This window comes from Sorex fumeus, unplaced genomic scaffold (assembly GCF_029834395.1).
Source record: "Sorex fumeus unplaced genomic scaffold, SorFum_2.1 ptg000030l, whole genome shotgun sequence".
NCBI lineage: Eukaryota > Metazoa > Chordata > Mammalia > Eulipotyphla > Soricidae > Sorex > Sorex fumeus.
Genome location: NW_026606087.1, coordinates 9,786,318 through 9,810,928, shown reverse-complemented (window position 1 = coordinate 9,810,928; position 24,611 = coordinate 9,786,318). Strand labels below are relative to the sequence as shown.

At 44.0% G+C, this 24,611-nt stretch overlaps 1 protein-coding gene across 1 annotated transcript in view; it reads right to left on the bottom strand.

The window, feature by feature from the left end:
• Positions 1-15,996, bottom strand: part of RIC3 (RIC3 acetylcholine receptor chaperone) — a 41,127-nt gene extending 25,131 nt beyond the window's left edge. Inside the window, exon 1 of the mRNA XM_056116337.1 lies at positions 15,685-15,996. Within this exon, the coding sequence (XP_055972312.1) occupies positions 15,685-15,808 (124 nt within the window). The 5' untranslated portion in view covers positions 15,809-15,996. The remainder of the gene's footprint in view (positions 1-15,684) is intronic.
• Between the last annotated feature and the right edge of the window lie 8,615 nt (positions 15,997-24,611).

The window sequence follows — 24,611 nt, the reverse complement described above, 5'->3', positions numbered from 1 at the left end:
AATGAAAAGTTCAGTCACTTTTTAAAAGTCTGGCAGTTCCTCAAAAGGGAAAGCAAAATTTTCATATAACCTATCAATTCTATTCTTAGGTGTATATCAAAGAGAAATATACTCGCAAAAGGTTCTATACACACATTCACACAGAATAGTCATAATAGTTAAATGTCTGACCACTGACAGGTAAACAAAATGGGGTATATACAATGGAATAGTACCTGGCCATAAAAGGAATGAACAATCTACAGTATGAATGCACTTTAAAAATATTATGCAAATAAAAAACTAGTCATATATGACTACAATTATATGATTCCATTAATATGAAGTGTCCAGAACGGGCAAATCTACAGAACAAGTATCAGTGGGTTGCTAATGGCTGGGAAGGGGATGGAAAAGAGTGACTCCTCTGAAAACAGGCGTAGGGATTTTGGTTTCCTTTATTTTTTTTAAAGAAGGGAGATATAGTAGTCATGTAGTAAGAAATAAAGAAATCTTGAAAAGACATCAATAAAGATACTGATGACTGGAATTGAAGAGGTGCTGAAAAAGAAAACAGTATTTTTAGAGCTCAAAGACAAGGAGAGAGCAAAACGGCAAGAAGTGTTTAACATTTGAGCATTTTATAGTTGATGTAATAGTTCATGTACTTACTACTGCTTACTTGTCAATATGCCAGATACTGTATCAGACCCTGACATTAAAATTATAAGTAAAACTGCGATGCTGATAGCCCAGAGCTTAAGGAGTTTGCCTTGCATCCAAACGACGCCAGTTTTATATTCCTGCCCCTGTTTATGGTCTCCTGAGCACAACCAGGAGTGATCCCTGAGCACAAAGCTAGGAGTAAGTCATGAGTACCACCACCCATTGCTCCAACTACCCTCTGCCCCCCCACAATACACATACACACACACACACACACACACACACACACACACACACACACACACCAGGGACCAGAGTGATAGTACAGGAAGTAGGGGCTTTCTTTGCAGGAAGCTGACCTAGATTCAATCCCCAGCATCTCATATGGTTGCCTAGCCCATCAGGAATGATCTCTGAGCACAGAGCCAGGAGTAAGCCCTGAGCACCACCGGGTGTGGGCAAAAAACAATACAAAAAAAAAAAGCAAAATTATAAATAAAACAAGTCACTATCTTTAAATAATTTACACACCAAAATTTGCCATAGCAACATGATAACAGCATCATGACCATTCCACAGTTAAAAATTCTATGGTATTTTGCTTAGTTTTCACTCATAAGATTCCTCTGCAACTCTCAAAGTGATTATCATGTTTCAGTCCTCAATAAATATTGGATCGATCTGAATAAATCCTTGACAAACTTTCTTGCCTTCATCTCCATAACACATCACTCTCCCGGAACCTTCTTTTGCATTATGGGTCCTTTAATCTTACTTCCCATCCTCTTTCACTGGTTCTTCATTAATCCTTTTCCCCCAAACTTTATCTCAATTTGTTTCTTTCTCCCTTTTCCTTTGGCAAACTCATAATTCTGAAGGTATTTGTTTTAATTTCCAAAATGTACACTTTCAGTCCCTACCTCTCAGGGTCTCATCTCTTATTTTATTTCCCTTTTCTCTTTTTCAGGTGTCTAGGCCACAACCAGCAGTGCTCATGGCTCACTCCTGGCTCTCTGCCAAGAGGTGGCTCCTGATGGGCCAGGGGACCATATGCATGAATGAAACTCATCTGCCTCGAAAACCTGCTCTTCTTCTGAATTTTTTCTTCGTGAATTATTCTCCTCACACTTCAAGATTTGATAGCTATCGGCTCTGCCACCTGTGAACAAGAACACATTTGAGGTAGCAGGCTGGAGTTCAAATGCTGAATTTTGTTCTGTTCTGTTTTGTTTTATTGTTTTTGAGCCACACTCAGCTGTGCTCAGAGACCACTCCTGGTGTGGCTCAGGGGACTACGTGGGAACAAACCCAAGTCAGCCACAGGCAAGGTAAGCAACAAAATGCTGAACTTAGGAGAGAAGTTTTCTTTCTTAGATCCTGGTATCACTGTATCACTGTCATCCCGTTGTTCATCGATTTACTCGTGCAGGCACCAGTAACGTCTCCATTTGTCCCAGCCCTGAGATTTTAGCAGCCTCTCCTTACTTGTCCTTCCCAACGGGGCCATATTGGAGGCTCTTTCAGAGTCAGGGGAATGAGACCCGTTATTGTTACTGGTTTTGGCATACCAAATATGCCACGGGTAGCTTGCCAGGCTCTGCCATGTGGGCAGGATATTTTTGGTAGCTTGCCAGGCTCTCCAAGATATATATTTTATATATATATACATATATATATATATTTCACTCTATGATTTGTTGCCTGGGCTGGAGCAATAGCACAGCGGGTAAGGCGTTTGCCTTGCAAGCAGTCAACATGGCTGACCCAAGTTCGATTCCTCTGCCCCTCTCAGAGAGCCCGGCAAGCTACCGAGAGTATCTCGCCCATACAGCAATGCCTGGCAAGCTACCCATGGCGTATTCAATATGCCAAACACAGTAACAATTGTCACAATGGAGACGTTACTGGGCCTGCTCAAGCAAATAGATGAGTAATCAAGTCAAGTGATCAAGTGATTTGTTGCCTACTGTCTGAACCCCATTCAATATGATGTGGTAATTATGGAAAATGGCTAGGGAGTGTCTTATGTATGATGTGTCTCTGATCCTGGTACCACTATTTTTCTTCAAAATGAAAACAAGGGAATGAAGGAAAGGAGTAAGGTGATGACTATAAACAGCTTGGATATGTACAGCTGAAATGATTTTTTCAAATACCATAATTTACTGTACTGTTAACGATCATTTCATGTGTTCATTATTTCAACACCACACCCACTACCAGAGTGCCTGCTTCCCTTCACCAATATCTCAAGGTTGAAACAATTTTTTAAAGAAAAAAATGTATGAATACTCCATGTGCACAAAAAATGATAATAGAAGCATTAGTACATCTACCATGCATTTGTAACTATCTGTGGCAGCCACAATTCTAATTTAGTGTTTGTTAAGATGTGTGCTTTTAGATTTTTACTGTGTTAGAACGTATCCATAATTCAATAAACTGCATTGTTTGTTGTAAATGTTTCTATTATGAACAGATGAGAATGCCTACATAAAAAGGTGAATGTAATTAATGTCACTGATGGTTGATGTGTCATCTAATGGTTAAAATGGTCAATTTGTGTCATGAATATTTTATTACAATTTTTAAAACTTTATATTATGGTATTATACTCATGCTTTGAAAACTTCCCTTTTTGTCTTTCTTGCTGAGTGGGGATCAACATTTTGATCTAGAAATGTATCCATGTCGACAAAAACTTTAGTTCATTCACTCATACTGCTACACAGCATTCTCCAGCTGATGAATATTTAAGGTTCCTTCCTACTTTCCACTATTACAAACATTCCTACTCTATAGTTACATTACACACAAGACGTGGGGTTTTAAAAAACCGCCTAAAAAAAGAAACAGCAAAAGAGCTCAGAACCTTAAAGATATCAGAACATTAAAATTGCAGACTTTCCAAAATAGAAATCTCTATATGTACTTAAGTATTCTATAAAATGCAACTTGACTAAATCCTAATTGTTTATTGAAAGCTTTCCCCATATTTAGGTTTATTTAATTATTAAAATTTCACTTAGCATATCATTTAGGCTTGACTAAAAACTTAATGGATTTTACAGAGTGAAGCTCTACTTCCCTTGTTAATAACCATCCCTCTACCTAAAAACAAAAACTCCAGGACTGTTAACAAAAGAGCTTTCTGAAAGTATCATTAAACTATCTGCAGCATTTCATTCTTAGGGCAGAAAAAAATCAATAAAGAACTGGATGTGTTTATAGTTCTGATTACCACAGTTCAATAAAGGCCCTAATGTGCCTGCTCCTAAAATATGTAAGTTCCTCCCTTAGTACTGAGGATGCTGAAGAGACCACAGTGAAATCAGCAATTATTTAATAGTGGAGGTTGGAAAAGCAGCTCGGTATTTTTACTCACTTGTCTCCTCCTTACAATTCCCTCCTACCTAACTCTACTTTGCTATGGTGTTTTCAGCTAGATCAACTGGTTGGCAACCTGACTGCTCCCCTTCCTATGGTAGCAATAAAAGAGATATTTAAGTCCAAATTGTTAACACAGTGCCTACATTAAGTACTCAACTTACAGTAACTATTGTTTTGCTATTAGAGTTCTATTGTTAAGTATAATTCTAACAGGTCTGTCACTTCTCTACTCAAGAGCTTTTAGCATCCACTGATAAGAGGCTATTTTACATAGGAGACAACTGTAGCACTGAAGCACTGTCCTCCCGTTGTTCATTGATTTGCTCGAGCAGGCCCAGTAACATCTCCAAAGAAATTAATACAGGTGCCATCTTTTCCATTATATTCTGGCTGTGCCTGTAACCTCCAAATGGAGATTAAGTTAACCTCTCTAGAACTCATTTCACCTTCTGGAAAATGGGTATAATGATATTTCTTAGAGCTGTTACAAGGATTACTGATTAAGATAGTAGCAGCAGACCCGAACAGTCATTATCAAATTCTGCTTTTCCCCTCCCTGAATTCCTAAAGAGGTAAATGTCATAATCTACCCTCTTACACCTATTCTCCCCCAAATACCTCTCCACACTTCTTTCTCATTACATTCCTCCTGTTTTTGCCACACTTGTTTTCACCATGCTTTGAGCCTCTCATGACTTTTTGCCTCTATGCCTTCTTTATTCCAGGGGTTATGCTTCTCTCTCCAACTCCACTTATAAACCAAGCCAATCCTTCCAGCCTCAAGCCACACCCTGCCTTCACCCCTAAACCACTTTCCCACTTCACCCCTATGCTCCTAGGGTACATGGCTTGAACCCTTTTCATTGTACTTAATATGCCTGGCTTTTATACGTGAATAAACAGGGAAAGAACTATCCACTAAGTCTCAATCCTCACTGTATCACTGTATCACTGTCATCCTATTGTTCATCGATTTCCTTGAGCAGGTACCAGTAATGTCTCCTTCGTCCTAGCCCTGAGATTTTTTAAAGTGCCACATTCGAGGCTCTTTCAGGGTCAGGAGAATGAGACCCATCATTGTTACTGGTTTTTGGCATATCGAATACGCCACAGGAGTTTGCCAGACTCTGCCATGTGGGCAGGATACCTTTTGTAGCCTACCAGGTTCTCCAGAGTAAGACTAGATAATAATATGGAGCTGGGTTTTATAGTCTGAGTCTTAGCCGCTGATGGGATTACATGGCACTGGGGGCAGTTGGTGGTTGTAATGCCTGCATACTGGATGATGGAGAATCTGGGTGGAGGAGGCTCAGTCCCAATCCGAGCAGGCTTGGAGATCTCAGCCACAGGTCCCACATACCTGGGTTCCTCTGCCGGTTTCTTCATGCATGAGGCTCGTCCAAACGTGTGGAGAGTGGTCTTAAGCATGGCTGTGGCTGGAACCGGAGGTCTTCAGCTGCCGGGGCTCTGCTCAGGGTGAGGAGGGAAACTCAACCTGCCACCGCGCCTGGTTGTCCTCACCGGGACCCCTTGGAGGAGGGTGGGTTGAGTCTCAATTGTACCCAATTTTATTTATTTTTTTAATGGGGGGGAAGAGGAGTCCCAGTGGTGCTCAAACGACCAAGGGTCACTCCAGCGATACTAAGCACCACAGTACAGGCCTGATGATTCAATACCTGGCCCAGAAATGCAATGCTGCTTGGGCCCAGGAATGCTCAGGGGCACCAGGATCATACACTGCAGTGCTCAAGAGCCACCAGGATATACCAGGCCAAGCTTGTGAGGACATAAAGTGCAACACATGGAACCCAGGGCTTACAAGCCCTTCAAACCATTTATCTGGCCCTCTACCAATGTTATGTAGTGCTTACTGAATATTTACTTAGTGCTTACTTACAAATAATATTCTAACAACAAGAGAACCTGGTTTTGATATCCAGAAGCTGGCCTGGTACTATCTACTTGGCATTGCTAGGAGCTGACCTGGAACTCACAGTTTAGGTCTTGGTGTTCAAGAACACTAACAATTTCAGAATAGCAAAGCCACACTAGGTCCTTATTGTACCAAGCTAAAATAAAGATAAAAACACTTTTATTTGTCTGAACACAGACAAAAATACATTGTTCAGATCCTCCACCCTGCAAAAATTACTAGTCCCCATGTCAAGTGAGTGCTATTGCTTCCAAAAAGCTGTAGTCTTTTTCTAGTCTGTTCCCTTTAAACCAACATACAAAGCGACCCAGACACAATTTGCTGTCTCTCCTGATAGTACCCTACCCAGAGCTGTTTATGATTAATCTATGCAGAGACCCCAAAACTGTCAAAACTTCTAGGTACACACCTCTTCAGACTGACAACTCTGAAGTCTTCCCACAAACTTCCAGAAGCTCCTGCAGCCACAACCACCGCCATGTGAATGCACGGCCCATTTAAATATCTTGAAGTTTCTGGAGAGCACAGCTGCCTTTGTGGCCATGTAACACCTCCACATCCTACAACACTGACATCCTAGTAGGAGCATGCCAAATTAGATGGGAAAGTAACAGAGAAGCTAATTAAGCCCAATAAACAAAATCAATAACACAGAGGCACAACTAGGAACGGAGAGCTTAGTAAATCCTCAGACAAGGACTTAATGACCCCATGGTGAGATACAACAATTTTCACAAATCTTCTTCTACTGAGTTTTTTTTTTTTGATAATTCCATTAGCCATTTAGTTGTAACAAGCAATATAAAATAATATTTTTTGTGTCCCTGCTACGGGGGCAGGCTTGGGGGTTGGTTTGTAATATGGGGACTATGGTGAAGGGAAGGTCACAGCAGTGTAGGGTTGATGTTGTAATATTAAATGCCTTTAACAAATGTATTACAGACAACTTTATAAACCATGGTGTTTAAATAAAGGCCAAAATCTTATACCTCTGTGAGGTCTCCTTACTAAGTGGTGGGTGGAGTGTGTTTAGCAGAGAAGAGATAACAAAAACGGTAGATTTTTTCCCCCACTCAAGTGGTCAAAGAGGGGCTGGAGCGATAGCACAGTGGTAGGGCCTTTGCCTTGCACGCAGCCGGCCAGCCGAGCCAGGTTCGATTCCTTCACCTCTCTCGGAGAGCCCGGCAAGCTACCAAGAGTATCTCACCCGCACAAAAAAGCCTGGCAAGCTACCCGTGACGTATTCAATATGCCAAACACAGTAACAGCAAGTCTCACGATGGAGACGTTACTGGGCCCGCTCCAGTAACAAGCAACATACAATAATATTTTTTGTGTCCCTGCTACGGGGACAGGCTTGGGGTTGGTTTGGAATATGCGGACTATGGTGAAGGGAAGGTCACACCAGTGGTAGGATTGGTGTTGTAATATTGAATGCCCTTAACAAATGCATCACAGGCAACTTTATAAACCATGGTTTTAAATAAAGACAAAAATCTTATACCTCTTTGGGGTCTCCTTACTAAGTGGTGGGTGGAGTGTGTTTAGCAGAGAAGAGATAACAAAAAAGGTAGGTTTTTTTTTTTTTCACTCAAATGGTCAAAGAGGGGCTGGAGAGATAGCACAGCAGGTACGGAATTTGTCTTGCACGCGGCCGACCCTGGTTCAATTCCCAGCATCTCATATGGTCCCCAAAGCACAGCCAGGAGTAATTCCTGAGTGCATGAGCCAGGAGTAACCCCCGTGCATCACCGGATGTGACCCAAAAAGAAAAAAAAATTGGTCAAAGACAGCTCAGGAGAGGTCATCTGAGTAAAACCCTAGACGAAATGGAGGGGAATAAGAAAGATAAGAAAGAGCGTTAGGGGCAGAAGGAAGGGCAAAGGCAACAGCCCTGAGAGGGGAGAATGCCTGAAAGCATGAAGGATGCACCTGTGAGCAAAGAAGCTGAAAAAGAAAAGTAGACGGAAACAGGGTGCACGATTAAGGAGGGCTTCTTTGGCTATGCACATGTACAGACTTTATTCCTCTGGCAGCACAGGTGCCACTTAGAGGATGCTGTGAAGGGGAGAGATTTAAGAATTAGCACATCTGTGTAGGAGTTGTGTTGACAACAGATTGACCACAGAGGAAGCCAGCCAACCACAGTCTAAGACAGAATAGGGCGGAGTAAAGAAATCCAATGGCCAACTGATAAAATGACTGGTGTGACAACTACCGCAGTTCAAAATCATTGGTCTAGGGGCCAAAACAACAGCACAGAGGGTAGGCCATTTGCCTTGCATGTGGCCAGCCCAGGTTTGATCTCCAGCACCCTATATGGTCCCCCAAATTCGCCAAGAACAATTCCTGAGCACAGAATCAGGAATAAGTCCTGGGTCTCTAGGTGTGGCCCAAACACCAAAATAAATAATGACCGATCTACAGAACTAAATTTACCATGGTAGGAGGAGGGAGCTGAGGGAGGGGAACCCTCTGGTGGAGGGTGTGGTGTTGTAACACTGTACGCATGAAACCCTATCGTTAACATAGGGTTTTTAAATCACAGTACCTAAAAAAAATTTTAATGAAATAAAATAAACGGGGGAGAAATTTGAAAATGATTTTAATGACATTTGGTGTGTTGGTCATGTTTTAAGAAGAATCCTTGTTTTTCAGAGATATTTGCTTGCATATTTAAGGATGAAAGGTAAAGGGTAAAGTAAAGGCCCTCCCGTTGATCATCGATTTGCTCGAGCGGGCCCAGTAACGTCTCCATTGGAGACTTTGTTGTTACTGTGTCTGGCATATCGAATACTCTCGGTAGCTTGCCAGGCTCTCCGAGAGGGGCGGAGCAATCGAACTCGGGTCGGCCATGTTGGCTGTGTGCAAGGCAGACGCCCTACCCGCTGTGCTATGGCTCCAGCCCTTCATTTAAGGATGAAATGATCCCATAACTGGGATCTGCTTCAAAACAGACTGTATGGGGGAAAGCAGGTGTAGAATCGTGACATCAAGCATGGCTGCTGACTCAAGTGATGAGAGTCTACCTTACTACTATTTCCATTTTTGCTTGTGTTTTAAATTATCCTTTTGAAAAGTTTCAAAGTAATCAGTACCGAAATAGCTGTTTCACCAAGCAGTTATAAAAAAAACAAATTAACTGAATGGAATAATGAAATTTAAAGGGGCTAGAATTCTGGATCAATTTTTTTTCTTTCTTTTTTTATTTTAATTTTTATTAGTGAGACACCATGAGGTACAGTTGTAGACTTACAAATTTTTGTGCTTGGGTTTCAATTATACAATGATCAAACACCCAAGCGAAATGACTCTGGATCAATTTTAAAGAGAGAAAATGCAACAGGGAAATTATTTTCATCATTTTCATTTCATCATCCTGTTATTCGTTGATTGCCTCAAGCAGGCCCCAGTAACGTCTCTTTCATCCTAACCCTGAGATTATATTCAAGGCTCTTTAGGAGAATGAGACCCATCACTGGTATTTGGCATATTTGGTACGCCACGGGGAGTTTGCCAGACTCTGCCCTGTGGGCAGGCTACATTCGATAGCCTGCAAGTTTGTCCAAAGTAGGAATGAGATAATAAGACGTCATAAAAAGATGTCTTGATAAGATGTCGCGCGGCCGCAAATGCGGCCGCGCGGTTCCAGGAGCTGGTTTTTATAGTCTCTGAGTCTTGGCCGTTGATGGGATTACACGGCGCCTAGGGGCCAGGTGGTGGGTGTGACCCCCGCCTACTGGAATTTGGAGGATCTGGGTGGAGGATGCTCGACTCCAATCCGAGTAGGCTGGGAGATCTCGGCCACGGAACCCGCGTGGCTTTGTCCCTCTGCCAGTACCTTCATGTGTGCGGAGAGTGGTCTCAGCATGGTGGTGGCTGGTCCTGGAGGTCTTCGGCTGCCGGAGCCCTGGTCGGGGCGGGGAGGAAAGCTCAACCCGCTCCCCTCCAAGGGGCCCCGGCGAGGAACAGCCAGGCACGGGGGCAGACTGTACTGTTCTCGTCCGGGAGCTGGTTTTTATAGTCTCTGAGTCTTGGCCGTTGATGGGATTACATGGCGCCAGGGGGCCAGGTGGTGGGTGTGACCCCCGCCTACTGGAATTTGGAGGATCTGGGTGGAGGATGCTCGACTCCAATCCGAGTAGGCTGGGAGATCTCGGCCCCGGAACCCGCGTGGCTTTGTCCCTCTGCCAGTACCTTCATGTGTGCGGAGAGTGGTCTCAGCATGGTGGTGGCTGGTCCTGGAGGTCTTCGGCTGCCGGAGCCCTGGTCGGGGCGGGGAGGAAAGCTCAACCCGCTCCCCTCCAAGGGGCCCCGGCGAGGAACAGCCAGGCGCGGGGGCAGACTGCACTGTTCTCGTCCGGGAGCTGGTTTTTATAGTCTCTGAGTCTTGGCCGTTGATGGGATTACATGGCGCCAGGGGGCCAGGTGGTGGGTGTGACCCCCGCCTACTGGAATTTGGAGGATCTGGGTGGAGGATGCTCGACTCCAATCCGAGTAGGCTGGGAGATCGCGGCCACGGAACCCGCGTGGCTTTGTCCCTCTGCCAGTACCTTCATGTGTGCGGAGAGTGGTCTCAGCATGGTGGTGGCTGGTCCTGGAGGTCTTCGGCTGCCGGAGCCCTGGTCGGGGCGGGGAGGAAAGCTCAACCCACTCCCCTCCAAGGGGCCCCGGCGAGGAACAGCCAGGCGCGGGGGCAGACTGCACTGTTCTCGTCCGGGAGCTGGTTTTTATAGTCTCTGAGTCTTGGCCATTGATGGGATTACATGGCGCCAGGGGGCCAGGTGGTGGGTGTGACCCCCGCCTACTGGAATTTGGAGGATCTGGGTGGAGGATGCTCGACTCCAATCCGAGTAGGCTGGGAGATCTCGGCCCCGGAACCCGCGTGGCTTTGTCCCTCTGCCAGTACCTTCATGTGTGCGGAGAGTGGTCTCAGCATGGTGGTGGCTGGTCCTGGAGGTCTTCGGCTGCCGGAGCCCTGGTCGGGGCGGAAAGGAAAGCTCAACCTGCTCCCCTCCAAGGGGCCCTGGCGAGGAACAGCCAGGTGCGGGGGCAGACTGCACTGTTCTCCAGGGAAATTATAAAGTCCTCTATTTGGTGCCACTTTGAACAGTAAAAAACAGACATAAGTGAGCATTAACAAAATTCGAGAAGGTACTAGTTGAGGTACTAGTCTTATCCTTGCTGTTATTCACCTTTGAGAGAGTTACATAACAATACTTGCAACTTCGTCATTTGTGAACTATAAGGGAGCTCTAGGATGTGATCCTATGTGATCATAGAAAAACAAGACAAAAGATAGGGACATGAATTCACCATCGTTCTCTTTTAATTTACTTTTTCTCCATTGCTATTTTGGTCAAAGGTCTCACCATCTATCTTTTAACCTAAATCAATAGCACAGTAGCACAGTAGCAGAGTCTTCCCACTGTTCATCAATTTGCTCAAGCAGGCACCAGTAAGGTCTCCATTGTGAGACTTGTTGTTACTATTTTGGGCATATCGAATATGACACGGGGAGAATAATCCATGAGAAATCCCTTTCCTTTACCTTCCACTTATATTCAAAAGTGTCTCCAAACTGTTTTTTTCCCTCCTAACACTGGCAACCTCTCTTATCCTATTTCCTTTATCATTTCTCCAAGATCTCTATTTCCCTTTGGGAATCATTCTCAACTCTAAAGTGGCTAATTAGCATAGTTCTTCTATCACATTGCAAGAAATGTCATTCAAACCATTAATATGGGTACAAGTTAGATGAATTCTTGGGGAAAATGTTTAAAGAAATCATACTCTCAGATTCCAGGTGAGACTTAGCTCCAGCTGACACCACTGGGCCTAACATGGAACAGGAGGTAGAGCCCCTCCCTTCTGCGTAGGTTGCAGCAACCTCCACCCCTGACCTGTGCCATATAAATGAGCACACACCACAGCTTCTGAAGCATGCTGCCACTTACATGTGCTGCACACAGATCTACTCAATAAATTACATGCTGCTCACAGTCTTCCTGTCATTTGGTGAGGATTTGCAAAGAAAAAAGAGCAGCCCCAGCCTAATCCATCAGCTTCTTCCTGGGGGTCTGACAACAAAGACTCACCCCGATCACAGCAAGAACACTGAAGAAACAATAGGGAAAGCATGTAGATGCCCATCAAGTTCAATGCGCACAAGCAGTATCACTAAAGACATGAACATCCCCAGTTAATTTCAAAGTCCTTAGTGACACCATAATGACAATGATCAACAAGATCAAAGAAACGATGGCACAGTGAGTCAGCAATGCACACGAAAAGTATGCATCCAAATGAAAAACTACTACAATCAGAAATGACAGAAGTAAAGAATTTGGTAGGTGATATTAATAAAAATCCCATAGAAGCTCTTTATAGTAGAACAACAGAAGTGAGCAAAGATTAAGGAACTCCAAGAGGAAGAGGCAATCACTAGGAAACAGCAGAAGGTGGAAAACTGTCTGAAAAGAAACAAACAGCATACCAAAGAATTATGGAGTGTGTTCAAGAGGAAAAATATTAGAATCATTAGAGTCACTGAAGAACAGGAGGGTAAATGTGATGGAGAGACAATAGTGAAAGAAATCATCTATAAGAATTTCCCAGAGTTGGGCTGGAGAGATAGCACAGTGGGTAGGGAGTTTGCCTTGCACGCAGCTGACCCAGGTTCGATTCCCAGCATCCCATATGGTCCCCTGAGCACGGCCAGGAGTAACTCCTGAGTGCAGAGCCAGGAGTAACCCCTGTGCATCGCCAGGTGTGACCTAAAAAGCAAAAAAAAAAAAATTCCCAGAGTTGAGGATCATAGGCATTGAGATTCAAGATTCAAGTGAGATTCAAGAACCCAAGACAGTCCCAGCCAAAAAACTGCTCAACTAGGAAAACTCCAAGACACATTTTACTCGAAATGACAAAATTGAAAGTTAGAAAGAGAATACTGAAAGTGTAAGATCAAAAGAGGAACTTAAATACAAAGTAAAGTCCATAAGATGTACAGAGCTATCAAATGAGAAGCCAGAAGAGAGTGGAGAAAACAGTACAAAAACTCAAGGAAATGAACAACTCCATGAATCTCTACCATTTCTGACAGACTTGAGTAACACAAGTAACAATTTTTTAAATTATTTATTGTATTTTCCTTTAGCAAATTGTGACTTCCTTTATCAGGGGATTTGGTTCATACCCCCCATCCCCCGGAATCCACAGTATCTGTACATTGTATGATAAATAGCTGCCAAAAAATTATCTTAATGACGCTCATATGCAAGGAGAATGAACTTAGTTCATATACTCCAATAGGCAAAAATGAAAGCTAAATTGAGATGAATTTTAAGAATTTCCAAATAATGGGGCTGGAGCGATAGCACAGCGGGTAGGGAGTTTGCTTTGCATGCAGTCAACTTGGGTTCGATTCCTGGCATCCCATATGGTCCCATATGGTCCCCTGGAAACCACCAGGAGTAACTCCTGAGTGCATGAGCCAGAAGTAACCCTGTGTATCGCCAGGTTTGACCCAAAAAGAAAAAAAAAATCCAAATAACTGGGTTCTCCTTTTCATCGAAGCAGGCACTTCTGAGTTATATGCATTCTTGAATATTCTGAATGTATGTGTAAACAGTATGTGCATTTTTCTAGAGAGAAAAAATCCCTAACTTTTATCACAATTCCAAAGAGATACAAAATGCCCAAATAATTAAGATCTTTAAATGTTAGAGGTCAGAGCAATAGATATATAGGCTGAAGCCAGGTTTTATCCCCAGCACTGAATGATCACCCCTGAGCACTGCCAGAAGTAGCCCCAAGTACCACCAGGTATCGCCCCAACCCCCACCCTTTCACCACCAATAAAAAAAGATGTCAATATAGAAGGCAAATTATATTGGCAAATTTCAGTTTTGGAATATATTCCTCAAGGCAGATTTTGCCTAGACTAGATTTCAGTAACTAATACAAATATCCACGATAGTAGTAGCTTTATAGTCTTTGATGATTCATTTTAAAAGCATTTACTTAATGTCCATTATATGCCAGGTATTAAAGAAATAGTGGTAAAAAAATCCCTGCCCATAGAGAATTTAGAAAAGATCCGGGAAATGATAACAAAAGCTAAATAAGCAACAACAACAACAACAAAATTATGTAATAATCCCTACAACAGTGAAAGTGAAACAATATTAATGAACATGGAATGATGGGTATAGAGAGGAACTTATTTTAGCTAGCTTCCTGAGGGGAAATCTAGAGTTCACACTTGAGTTGAAACGAGGTAATGAGGAAGCTGTAGGATAAAGAGGACAAAAAGTGGAAAGATTCTGAGATGAGAACATTGAGTTCTCATCACTGACAACATAGGGCACTTGCATTCAACAGAAAGAGCCATGTCTTATGTCTAGCCTGAGTTACAGAACATTCATTCTGTATTCTGAATTACAGAACATTCAGATACTTCTCTCTCATTCACAGTCAAGAAAAGTTATTAAAGGTAATTCAGCATAACAATAATTCAATTGAGAAAAATGCAATTTTAGAAGGCGACTACTTTTAAATCATCATCAATTTTCTCTTGGCGGAGAGTGTATCATAGACAAAATGGGGAAAAGTGTGGGGCTTTTGTAATTGAGAGGAAAAGAAGAGAATAGGTAAAGGTTTTTCAAGGCATCTCTTTAAAGTAGATAGTTTTACAAGTATAAATATTAATAAGCAAATTCTAAAAACATAACTGAATTTAATCTACCCTCCAACGCTACAGCTTAATATTTTGGATTTTTTTAGCATGACCTATGGTGTAGATAAATGTGGCACTGCTGCTGCTGCTGCTGTGTGCAAACTAGAGGGATGATTCATTTCCCAAGGAGCTGTCCAATAATCAGGACGAACTTCAGTGGAAAAGTTGGTTAAGGGTTGGTAGGTCGTAAAAACACCTCTTGAGGGTGTTAGAGACCATCTACTGAAGAATTACTATCTGAACTGCCTGACCTACAAGGACTTATTCTAGTTCCTTCTCCCAGCCATTGGTCCCTTTACTAGCACTCATTATATTTAAGAGCCCCAAGTGCAATGAGCAGGATGAAATTTCATACACAACATACCTCATGCCAATAGCGAAGGGTTAACAAATTCCTTTTTCAAGGAAGGCGGACGCTGAGACTTTTATTTTTTTCATCTCACAATTCAAACTTGTGAATAAAATCTTCAAGTCATATTTAAAAGGCCCCATAAAAACCCGAAGCAGTGATCTCCCAACATCACGCTGAAGTCAAAACACAAGATACACGACACTGAACGACGCCGATTCTGATTTTATTTTCTACAAAAGCACCAATTCTGATTTTACTGCATACAAAAAGCACCGTCCAGAGCCTCCGGAGACCCAAGTCGGACTCAAAGCACCTGAACAGAGGGTGACGGGTTAAGCCGAGCAGGGAAGCGCGCTTGGGGTGTGTGCGAGGCCACCTGGAGAGGTGCCCGCGCCTGTGCGGGCTCCGCTGGTCCTTCCTGCGGCACCGCATCAGGAGGGACCAGGGTGCCGGGTGGGCGCGGGTCTCTGCTTCTGCCCAGAGAACCTGGGGTGGGGGGAGCTTTGAGAGCCTCCCAAACGCCACCCGTCTGTTTTCTCGAGCCTATTTCGCGGCCACCCGAGTCCCCCTTGCCGGGAGCATCCTTCTCCGCTCTGGTACCCGGCGGCGGAGCGGGTCTGCGCTTACCTTCGGGGGCTGCCGGCGGCTCCTGCCGCTTTCCCCGGGACAGGAAGGCCTTGGGGAGCAGCAGCGACACAGCCAGGACAAGCCCCGAGGCCAGGGCCACCCTTTGCACCGTGGAGTACGCCATGGCAGCCCGCTGTCCCCGCAGGTGCAGACGCGAACCCGAACCGGAACCGGAACCGCAGCGCCCAAGGCCTCCCGCGGCTGGACAGGGGCTGCGCTGACGGCGACTCACGAGGGACAAGTGCGCAGGCAAGTCAGCCTTCTCTGCCCGCGCCCTGCTGTTTGGATGAAAAACGCTTAGAAACTCCTCCTCCAGGCCCCACCTTCTGTGCAATTACCTCCTAAACCTGCGTCCTCACTTCCCACTCCAGATCCTCAGCATCCTCGTTACTGTCAAGAATTTAGTCCTCAGCATCTCCCCCTGCCCCCACCGCACCCATGCGCCTCACTTCCATTCACCACCGGCAGACAGGAGCGATAAAGCTGAAAGAGGCTAATGATCCCTCCCCACAGCTTAAGACTTTTCCCTAACTCCTATTTAGCCTCCAAAGACTCATCAGATTCCTTCTAGGTCCCAAGGCCTTGCATGATTCAGTATTACCATGATACTAGAAGTTCACTATTTCCCTGGAATAGTCCTTGCTTTATTCATGATTCGTTTTCAGATCTATAATGATCCAACACCCCTACTTCCACCAGTGTAAATTTCCCATACCAGTGTCCCCCCAATTCCCTCCCACCATCCTCCACTACCCACCCCCAGCCTGCCTCTATGACAGGCACTTTTCTTCTTTCTCCTCTCTCTTTCCTTTTCCTTTTGTGCATTATGGTTTGCAACATAAGTATCAAGAGTTCAATCATGCTTTTTCAGGGAATTCAATATTTTTATTGGAAAGGTAAAGCTGGAATAGCTTTTTAACTGGGTGGCAGCTTAACTTCATCACCTATTACAAACAGCTCTGGAGAAATGGAAAGTGTTCTTGTGAAACCCTTTCAGTTTGCCTCTTCTTCCTAGGTTCCCCCCAGTTTTTCCTTAATGTCTTAATTCATTTAATAAACATTCACTTAGTTCTGACTTTGTATCAAACCCTGAACTGGCACTTGATGGATTCCCTAAGGGCACATAGATATTGTAGAAAGAAAATGCAGGAAAGAGTCTGGAACCTGGAACTATCAGCTTGACAGAAAGAAGAAATCCAAAAGAGTAAATAAATTTAGTGATATTTTAAAAATAAGTTAATGAACAGGCAGAAAAAGTTTTTAAAAAAAAGTATTCTAGAAAGAGGACTCAGGGGCAACAAAGGTTAAAAACCTGAAAGCTTCCTGGTGCTCCAGAAACCATTACTAATTCATTTTTCCTGAGCCATAGGGTTGGTGACAGGATGTCAAGTGATAAGACTGCAGATATATGTTGTTGGGAATGGCAACTGGTACAGACTAGTGAAATGAGTGAGAGGGAAAGGGACAGACATAGAATGGTTGTACTCATTTGCAGGATATTAAAAAAAACATAGTATGAGATTAAAATCCAAGGACAATAGAAATGAGGGCCAGGAGGACTAGTCGATGATTGAATGTGTCACAAGTTGGGGTGGGGGAAAAGCAGTTAGGACAGAGAAGGGGCCACTATGACAATCATAGTTGGAAATGATCACTCTGGACATGAACTGAGTGCTGAGAGGAAGTAAGAAGTATATATGATAACCTTCCAGTACCTATACTGCAAACCATAATGCCCAAAATAAAAGAGAGAGAGAGACATAGGGAGACAGAGAGAGAGGGAGAGAGAGAGAGAGAGAGAGAGAGGGAGGGAGAAATGCCTGCCACAGAGGCAGGCTTTGAGGGGGACTCAGTGAGAAGGAAACTGGGAACATTGGTGGTGGGAAATGTACACTGGTGGAGGGACCAGTGTTGTTAGAACATTGTATGACTGAAACTCAATCATTAACAACCTTTTATCTGTGTATCTCATTGTGATTCAATTTAAAAAAATTTCAAGCAGGATCTAGATTGTGAAAGTGTCAGCTAAGACTTCAGTTAAACATGGCAGCCTTGCCACCACATGGATAAAACTAGAAAATATCATGCTGAGTGAAGTGAGTAAGAAGGAAAGAGATAGAAAGAATAATATCTCATGTGTGAGAGCAACAAATGGCCAAAGGTGACAAAAACTGGAAAGTTGGTTCACAAAACTGGTTTTACTACAGGGTGGCAGCTTAAAGGAGTGTCTTTGGGACCTTGTTGGAGGGAAGTGGGTAAGTGGATGGGACATCATCATTAACAGTATTATAAATCACTGATCCTCAATAAAGATTGTTTTAAAATAGCAACTATAATACACTCATTTATCTTGGCTTTCTCCAGACACATCATAAAAATGCAGAGATAAAAAAATCCCACTGGAAGGGGGGCTTTGTGGGCCATCCTCCACGCCCCACCGAGGTCGCCAGCTGCCCCCCACGAGTGGCTCTCCGGCACGGCCACGGCCCCGGAGGCACAAGGACTTAGCACAGAGAACCAGCCGCTTGGAGCAGAAAAGCAAATGGACTTGTGTTGAACCGCGCCACCAAGCCTGCCCGGAGGGGAAAGGGCGTTGACCGGCCCGCCCGCTCCTCTCTGGAAAGAAAGATGGCGGCCGCACGGGAGCCTTGTGGAAAGCAGGTTTGAGCCGGGGCTGGCGGGAGCGGCAGGGACCTCATGGGAAGGGGGGCTTTGTGGGCCGTCCCCCACGCCCCACCGAGGTCGCCAGCTGCCCCCCACGAGCGGCTCTCCGGCACGGCCATGACTCCAGGGCACAGAAACCAATCTCTTAACTAGCTAACTTTTAATAGGAATTCTTCCAGGGTCAATAAGTAAAATAGCAGAAATTCATTTTATTCTTAAACCAAGTTGTAGAAAGCAAATCATTTCACAACGCTGTTTCAGCATGTCTGATTGTGGGGGGTGGGTCGTAAACTCTAAACAATAATTGTGCATCTTCTATCGAAATAATCTATCTAGTCAAAGTAGATAGAGTATTAACTAGAACTCATCTGCCTCACAAGAATTGGGAGGGGTGGGAGGTGGGGGTCTATTGGGGTTCGGGGTTAAAAATGAGTATTGGTAAAGGGAAATGTGTTTGGTATCTACATGACTGAGACCTAAACCCGAAAGCTCTGTAACTTTTCCCACAGTGATTCAATAAATAAATAAATTATAAAAAAAATCCCACTGTAAGATTGAGTATAATGGTGAGGATACATTACAGTATATAAGAAATACCAAAATTTTGTAAAATGCATCATCATCTAATAGAAATATAATGCCAGAACTACATGATTTTAAATGTTCTAGGGTCTAGGGATATGACTGAAAGGGTTGAGCACATACCTGGCAGGTTTAAGACCCACTTGTGGTCCTAATGTCCCCTGGGCACCATCAGGTTCTGACACTGCAGCACCAAATCTAGCACGGAATCATCAGGCCTGAAACAGTAGGTTGAAGATTGCCAGGCATGAACCCCTAGGAGTCTCCTGAAGCATTGCTGGTTGTGAGATCCATAAAAATAATTTTTTCTAACATTGTGATGGAACAAAAAATGGTTAAAGTCATCAGAACTGAGGAATTTGTCTATAGAGCTGAGCTTGTTTGGGGGGTAGATGAGAGGGGTCCTAGGGATACTGGTGAGAGAACCAGGCTCTCTGGTAGTGGGTGCATTGTTAGACTACTGTATCATTGAAAAGTATGAGGAACAATATTGTAAATCCCAGTACCCCAATAAAATGTTTTAATGGCATCTTAAATACAAAACGTTTCTAATAAGTCACATTTTTAAAAAGCAAAAAGAAACAGGTGAAAATTAATTCCACATGGCTCCAATATATTCAAAATACTATTTCAACATGTGCAGCACTGGTAAGTCACATTTCAATGACTTAGTAGCAACACATACTTAGTAGTTATCATACTGATCACTGCAGGTGAAGGACACAAAATGTCAATGGCGACAGGGCAGGGGATGTGGTTAAAGTGGTGAAGCACAGGCACTATTTTCATGGGTCAGGCCTGGGGATAGAAATGTCACCACACAGTTGTCTCCAGTATCCCCACGCACTGGGAAAGTGTCCCAGCCCCCACCCCTCAAAAAAGTGAAGTGCATTAAAAGGGATTATAAAAAGTAAATTACTTCATTCCTCAGAATCTCTACTGCGTTAGGAATTAGATGCACTAGGATCTTCTTATAGTATAAGGAATGGGGGGTAGGGAGGCCCTGGAGCTACAGCACAACAGATAAGACCCTTGCTTTGCCAATCCCCAGCATCCCATATGGCCTTCCAGGAATGATACTAGAGTACAGATTCAGGAGTACGCCCTGTATACTGCTGAATATGGCCCCCAAACCAAAATACTAATATTAACAATATTAATAATAATAGCACTGTCCTCCCATTGTTCATCGATTTGTTCAAGCAGGCACCAGTAACATCTTCATTGTGAGACTTGTTATTATTGTTTTTGGCATATCGAATACGCCACAGGGAGCTTGCCAGGTTCTGCTGTGTGGGCAGGATACTCTCAGTAGCTCGCTGGGCTCTCCAAGAGGGACAGAGGAATCGAACCTGGGTTGGCCGCATGCAAGGCAAACGCCCTACCCACTGTGCTATCACTCTAGCCCAGTCCTGAAAAAAAACAAAAATAATTATTTGTAACGATATATATATATAAAATTTTTAAAATAATGCATAAGGAATGGGACTGAATTAAGAATTAGTTGAAAGTCTGATTGTAGAAACAGTTGGTTTCCTCCAAATCGACTCCCTTAATTCATGCAGTCAGTGGTTGCTCCCACAGACATGGCCCAGGCATCTGTATTGTTGGTAACAGCACCACTCAAAGGTACCAAATTGCAGTTTATTGTTTAGAGTAGCTGTAATAGCCGTGGCAGCAGGCCTCATAGGCACACTTTTGAGTGCTTTATGTGCAGAGTACATTGATGGGGTCCCAGGGAAATAGCTTGGGGACAGGAGTGTGTGCTTTGCATATGGAAGGTCCAATTCTCTGAATCACCAGAACCTCATGGCTCCTCAAGCATCAATGGATGTAGCTCTGGAGGCCCCACACTGCTGGATATAGTCTTAGTAGCCCCAAGTGCTCCTGGGTGGTCCTAATGGCCCCAAACACAACTAGGCCTGAGTACATGGCAACATCTCACTCTGGCATTGAAAGACTGATTTAGTTGACTGAGAATCACCAGAAGTGCTCCCTGAGTTCACTGGTTGGGAGCACCTCCCCCACAAAAAAAAAGAGAGAAAGAAATACATTGCTCATAATATAAAGCTATAACATAAATACCAGCTCTCACTTTTTCTTATTTTAGAGGCCACGTTCATTGGCGCTGGAGCAGGAGGAAGGTCGCTCCCAGCTGGGGAATGATTCCATATCAGGGATCTAACTCAGGGCTCCCATATGCAAAGCATGTACTCTCCGTATTTTGAACCACCTCCCAAGCCCCATGCCAGTTATTATTTCTAACACTTGTTTTATTTTTAATAGTTTCATTCTCAAACCTCTTTACCTCTTGCCTGCAGCACCTCTATCACAGAGTCTGTGAAGTATTCCCTACTAGCTCCCTCCCATATTGCTGCCATTCTCACTCCCGTGCTAATTAGTTGCTTTCCCAACATTCCTGACTTACCTTCTTCTCACTTTCTTTACACCCAGTTTCAGTACTTCTTAGAGGCCATAAGACCCATGGAAGAGAGCATACCCCTATTGCACGCCAGAGGAAGGCTTTCCCAGCCATGGGTCCCAAGCGAAGAATTCCTGACTGCTCCGTACTATGTGGAAGCTATTTCTACTCTTCCCTGAATGACATCAAGACTCCCCGAAAGCCTGCGGATGAAAAAACCTGCTACTACCTGAACCTGGCTGAGCTGAAAAGTATTCCTACAAGAGGCGGATCAAAAGGTCATGCAGGTGCTCCCTTCTCTATCTGAGCTCCCTTTTCCCCTAGCATGTGTGGCTGGCCTCCGAGCCATGGAGCAAAATTCCTGATACTAATCTCCGCCATTCTTGGGTGTTAGTCTCCTACTTTGTTACTTAATGTTCCCCAGATGAATGCAATCTTTCTATGTCTATCCCTCTCTTTCTGACTCATTTCGCTTAACATGATACTTTCCATGTAGTACCACTTGTATGTAAATTTCATGACTTCATCTTTTCTAACGCTACATGGTACTCCATTGTGTAAATATATCAAAGTTTCTTTAACCAGTCATCTGTTCTCAGGCACTCAGGTTTTTTTCCAGATTCTGGCTATTGTAAAGAGTGCTGCAATGAACAAACAAGTGCAGATGTCACTTTGTGGGAGGGATACTGGGATCCGTGGTGGTGGGAAATGGGCACTGGTGGAGGGATGGGTATTTGATCATTGTATAATTGAAACCCAAGTACAAAATTTGTAAGTCAACTGTACCTCATGGTGTCTCACAAAATTTGTAGGTACAACTGTACCTCGTGGTGTCTCACTAATAAAAATTAAATTAAAAAAAAGCCATGCAGGGGCTAAGCATGTGGTTCAAGTGGTAGAGTAGAGTACAAGCTTTGCATGTGAGATGCCCTGGATTTGACACTGGATGTGCCCCATCTCCCCTAGCCCTGCCAGAGTTGCTGGAGTAGTCTAAAAACAACAAATTTTAAAATGCCATTCAGGGGCTGGAGTGACACCACAGCAGGTAGGGCGTTTGCCTTGCATGTGGCCGATCCAGGTTCAATCCCCAGCATCCCATATGGTCCCCTGAGCACTGCCAGGAGTAATTCCTGAGTACAGAGCCATAATTAACCCCTGTGCATTGCCGTGTGTGACCTAAAAAGCAAAAAAAAAAATGCCATTCTGTGTAAAGTCAGCATATACATAGTTGCTTGCCCTTCAGTCTGCTCTCAAGCAGATTGTTAACTTATTTCTGTGACTAAGGTTAGTAAGTCAAGATGGCAGATCTTGAGCTCAGAAAACATGGGAAGCGAAAGGGTTGGGAAGTCTTCTGGAGTCGGTGTCAGAATAAAATTAAGATTGAGTCATTTGGAGATAAGTGACAGTGTGATTGAGACTTGGATAATGGCCCAGGGGAATGGGCCAGTGCCAAAATCATTTTATTCCCAGAAATGGCCTAAAGCAGTTTGGAAACACAAGGTGAAGTGCAGAGTATTTGGCTGACCCATATTCACTGGGAGGGAGGCTCTAGAGGAGATAGAGGTAGAACTGTTCGCTAGTTCAAGAACCTGGAGAACTAGGGGACTGGGGTGACTGCTCTTAGTGATATTGCCCTGGGCTCCAGGATTCTTTGGCTTTCAGCACAAATAGAAATTGACATGAGGCACTTGGACTTATTTCAATATTTTCCTAAATATTGGTCATATTTTTACAGGGATAGAGTTGAGGGAAATGTAATTCAAGAAACTTAATTGATAAATAATTAGGAAGGAAGGAAGTAAACTCCTGGGTTTGAGTTTATATTTAACTCCTAAACATGAGGTCACCTGGAATGTACTCCAGGGACTGAAAGAAGAAAGAGTGGGGCATCGAAGGAGAACTCACATCAGCTATCTGAAGGAGGAAACATTTCTAAATGGGAAAAAGCATAAAGTTGGAGAAAAAAAGTAGAGGGAGAAAGCAGAGGAGGGGAGAAAACCAGGAAAGAATGACGGGAAACAGCAACCTTCTCAAAACTCCCCACCCTCTGGCTCCTTTCAGACCAGGTTAATATCTCCAAGCCCAAGCTCTGGATCAAGCTCTGTTCCAGAGCTTTCAGTGGTACCCTTCTGGGTGCCACATTGCGTTCCAGCTCATTGGTCTCCCTTCCCAGGATGTGCATAATTATCTTCTTGCCCCAGAGCATGCTTTTCTCTCCAGACCAGCATGAACTCTGTTTACTCCTCTCTTGTCTTCAGCATCCTTTCTCTCCTTTCAGAGAAAATTCATGAAGATAGAGATAGAGAGACAGACAGGCATCCTACTGGATCTGTTTCATTGGAGAAAACTAATTATAGTGAATTTAGTTATTGAGACTTTTCTATCTCAGATGAGAATCCACGGGAGTACCATGATCTCTAAAGTCAACTGTAAAGGAGAACCCATTAGGAATCACAGAAGCCTTATGGTAGAAAGTCAGAGACCCTCTCTACTGGCAGGTATCAGGCTAGTTAGGAGGGAATGAAACCAAATTACCCTTGCCGAAGGGGGCAAAGCTTCTGACTCCAAGTCCAAAATAAAGAGGCAGGATGCACACAAGTGGGAGCATCCTGGGTCTTGGAAGTGGGTAGAATTTCCATACAGATGAAGGGAAACATGATACACACCTGTCAATTGTGGATATCCAGAATATTTGGATATCCTTTCTTTGATGTAATCCACATGGAAAATCTCACATTCTCAGTGCTAAATCCAACCAGTTTCTTTCCTTTTGCCACTAGGGTGCGGATACATCATCATTTCCCTAATCAGATGCACCATGCCTGAGCTCAGAAGCCCTCGGTGAGGAGATAGCCACACCTGGGCTGCCCGTCTGGATGCTCACAGGTCACAGCGGAGGTGAGGCGATGGGCATAGGCAACTCCTGGCAGGCTGAGCAGAAGCTGAGGGACAGCGGCTGCGGGGCTCCCTCACAAGGCCAAGTCCATGGTGCGGTTCTGGGAGTGGTTCCAAACTCTGGAGTCCTGGTTTTCTCATCTGTGAAATGGAGACCGAGTTTCTCTCTCCCCTGAGCTAGCAAATGTGATGGAGCCTGGAAGGCAATGGTGTGTGAGAGCGAAACAGCACCAGTAGCTGCAACTCAAAGCAGGCCGCAAGGAAGCACACTTGAAATGAGAAAAGAGAAGACAGCTTCCAAGGAGATCCTACAAGAAATAAGGTTTTGGAAGGTTCTTATTTATTATCCCACACTGAGAGCAGG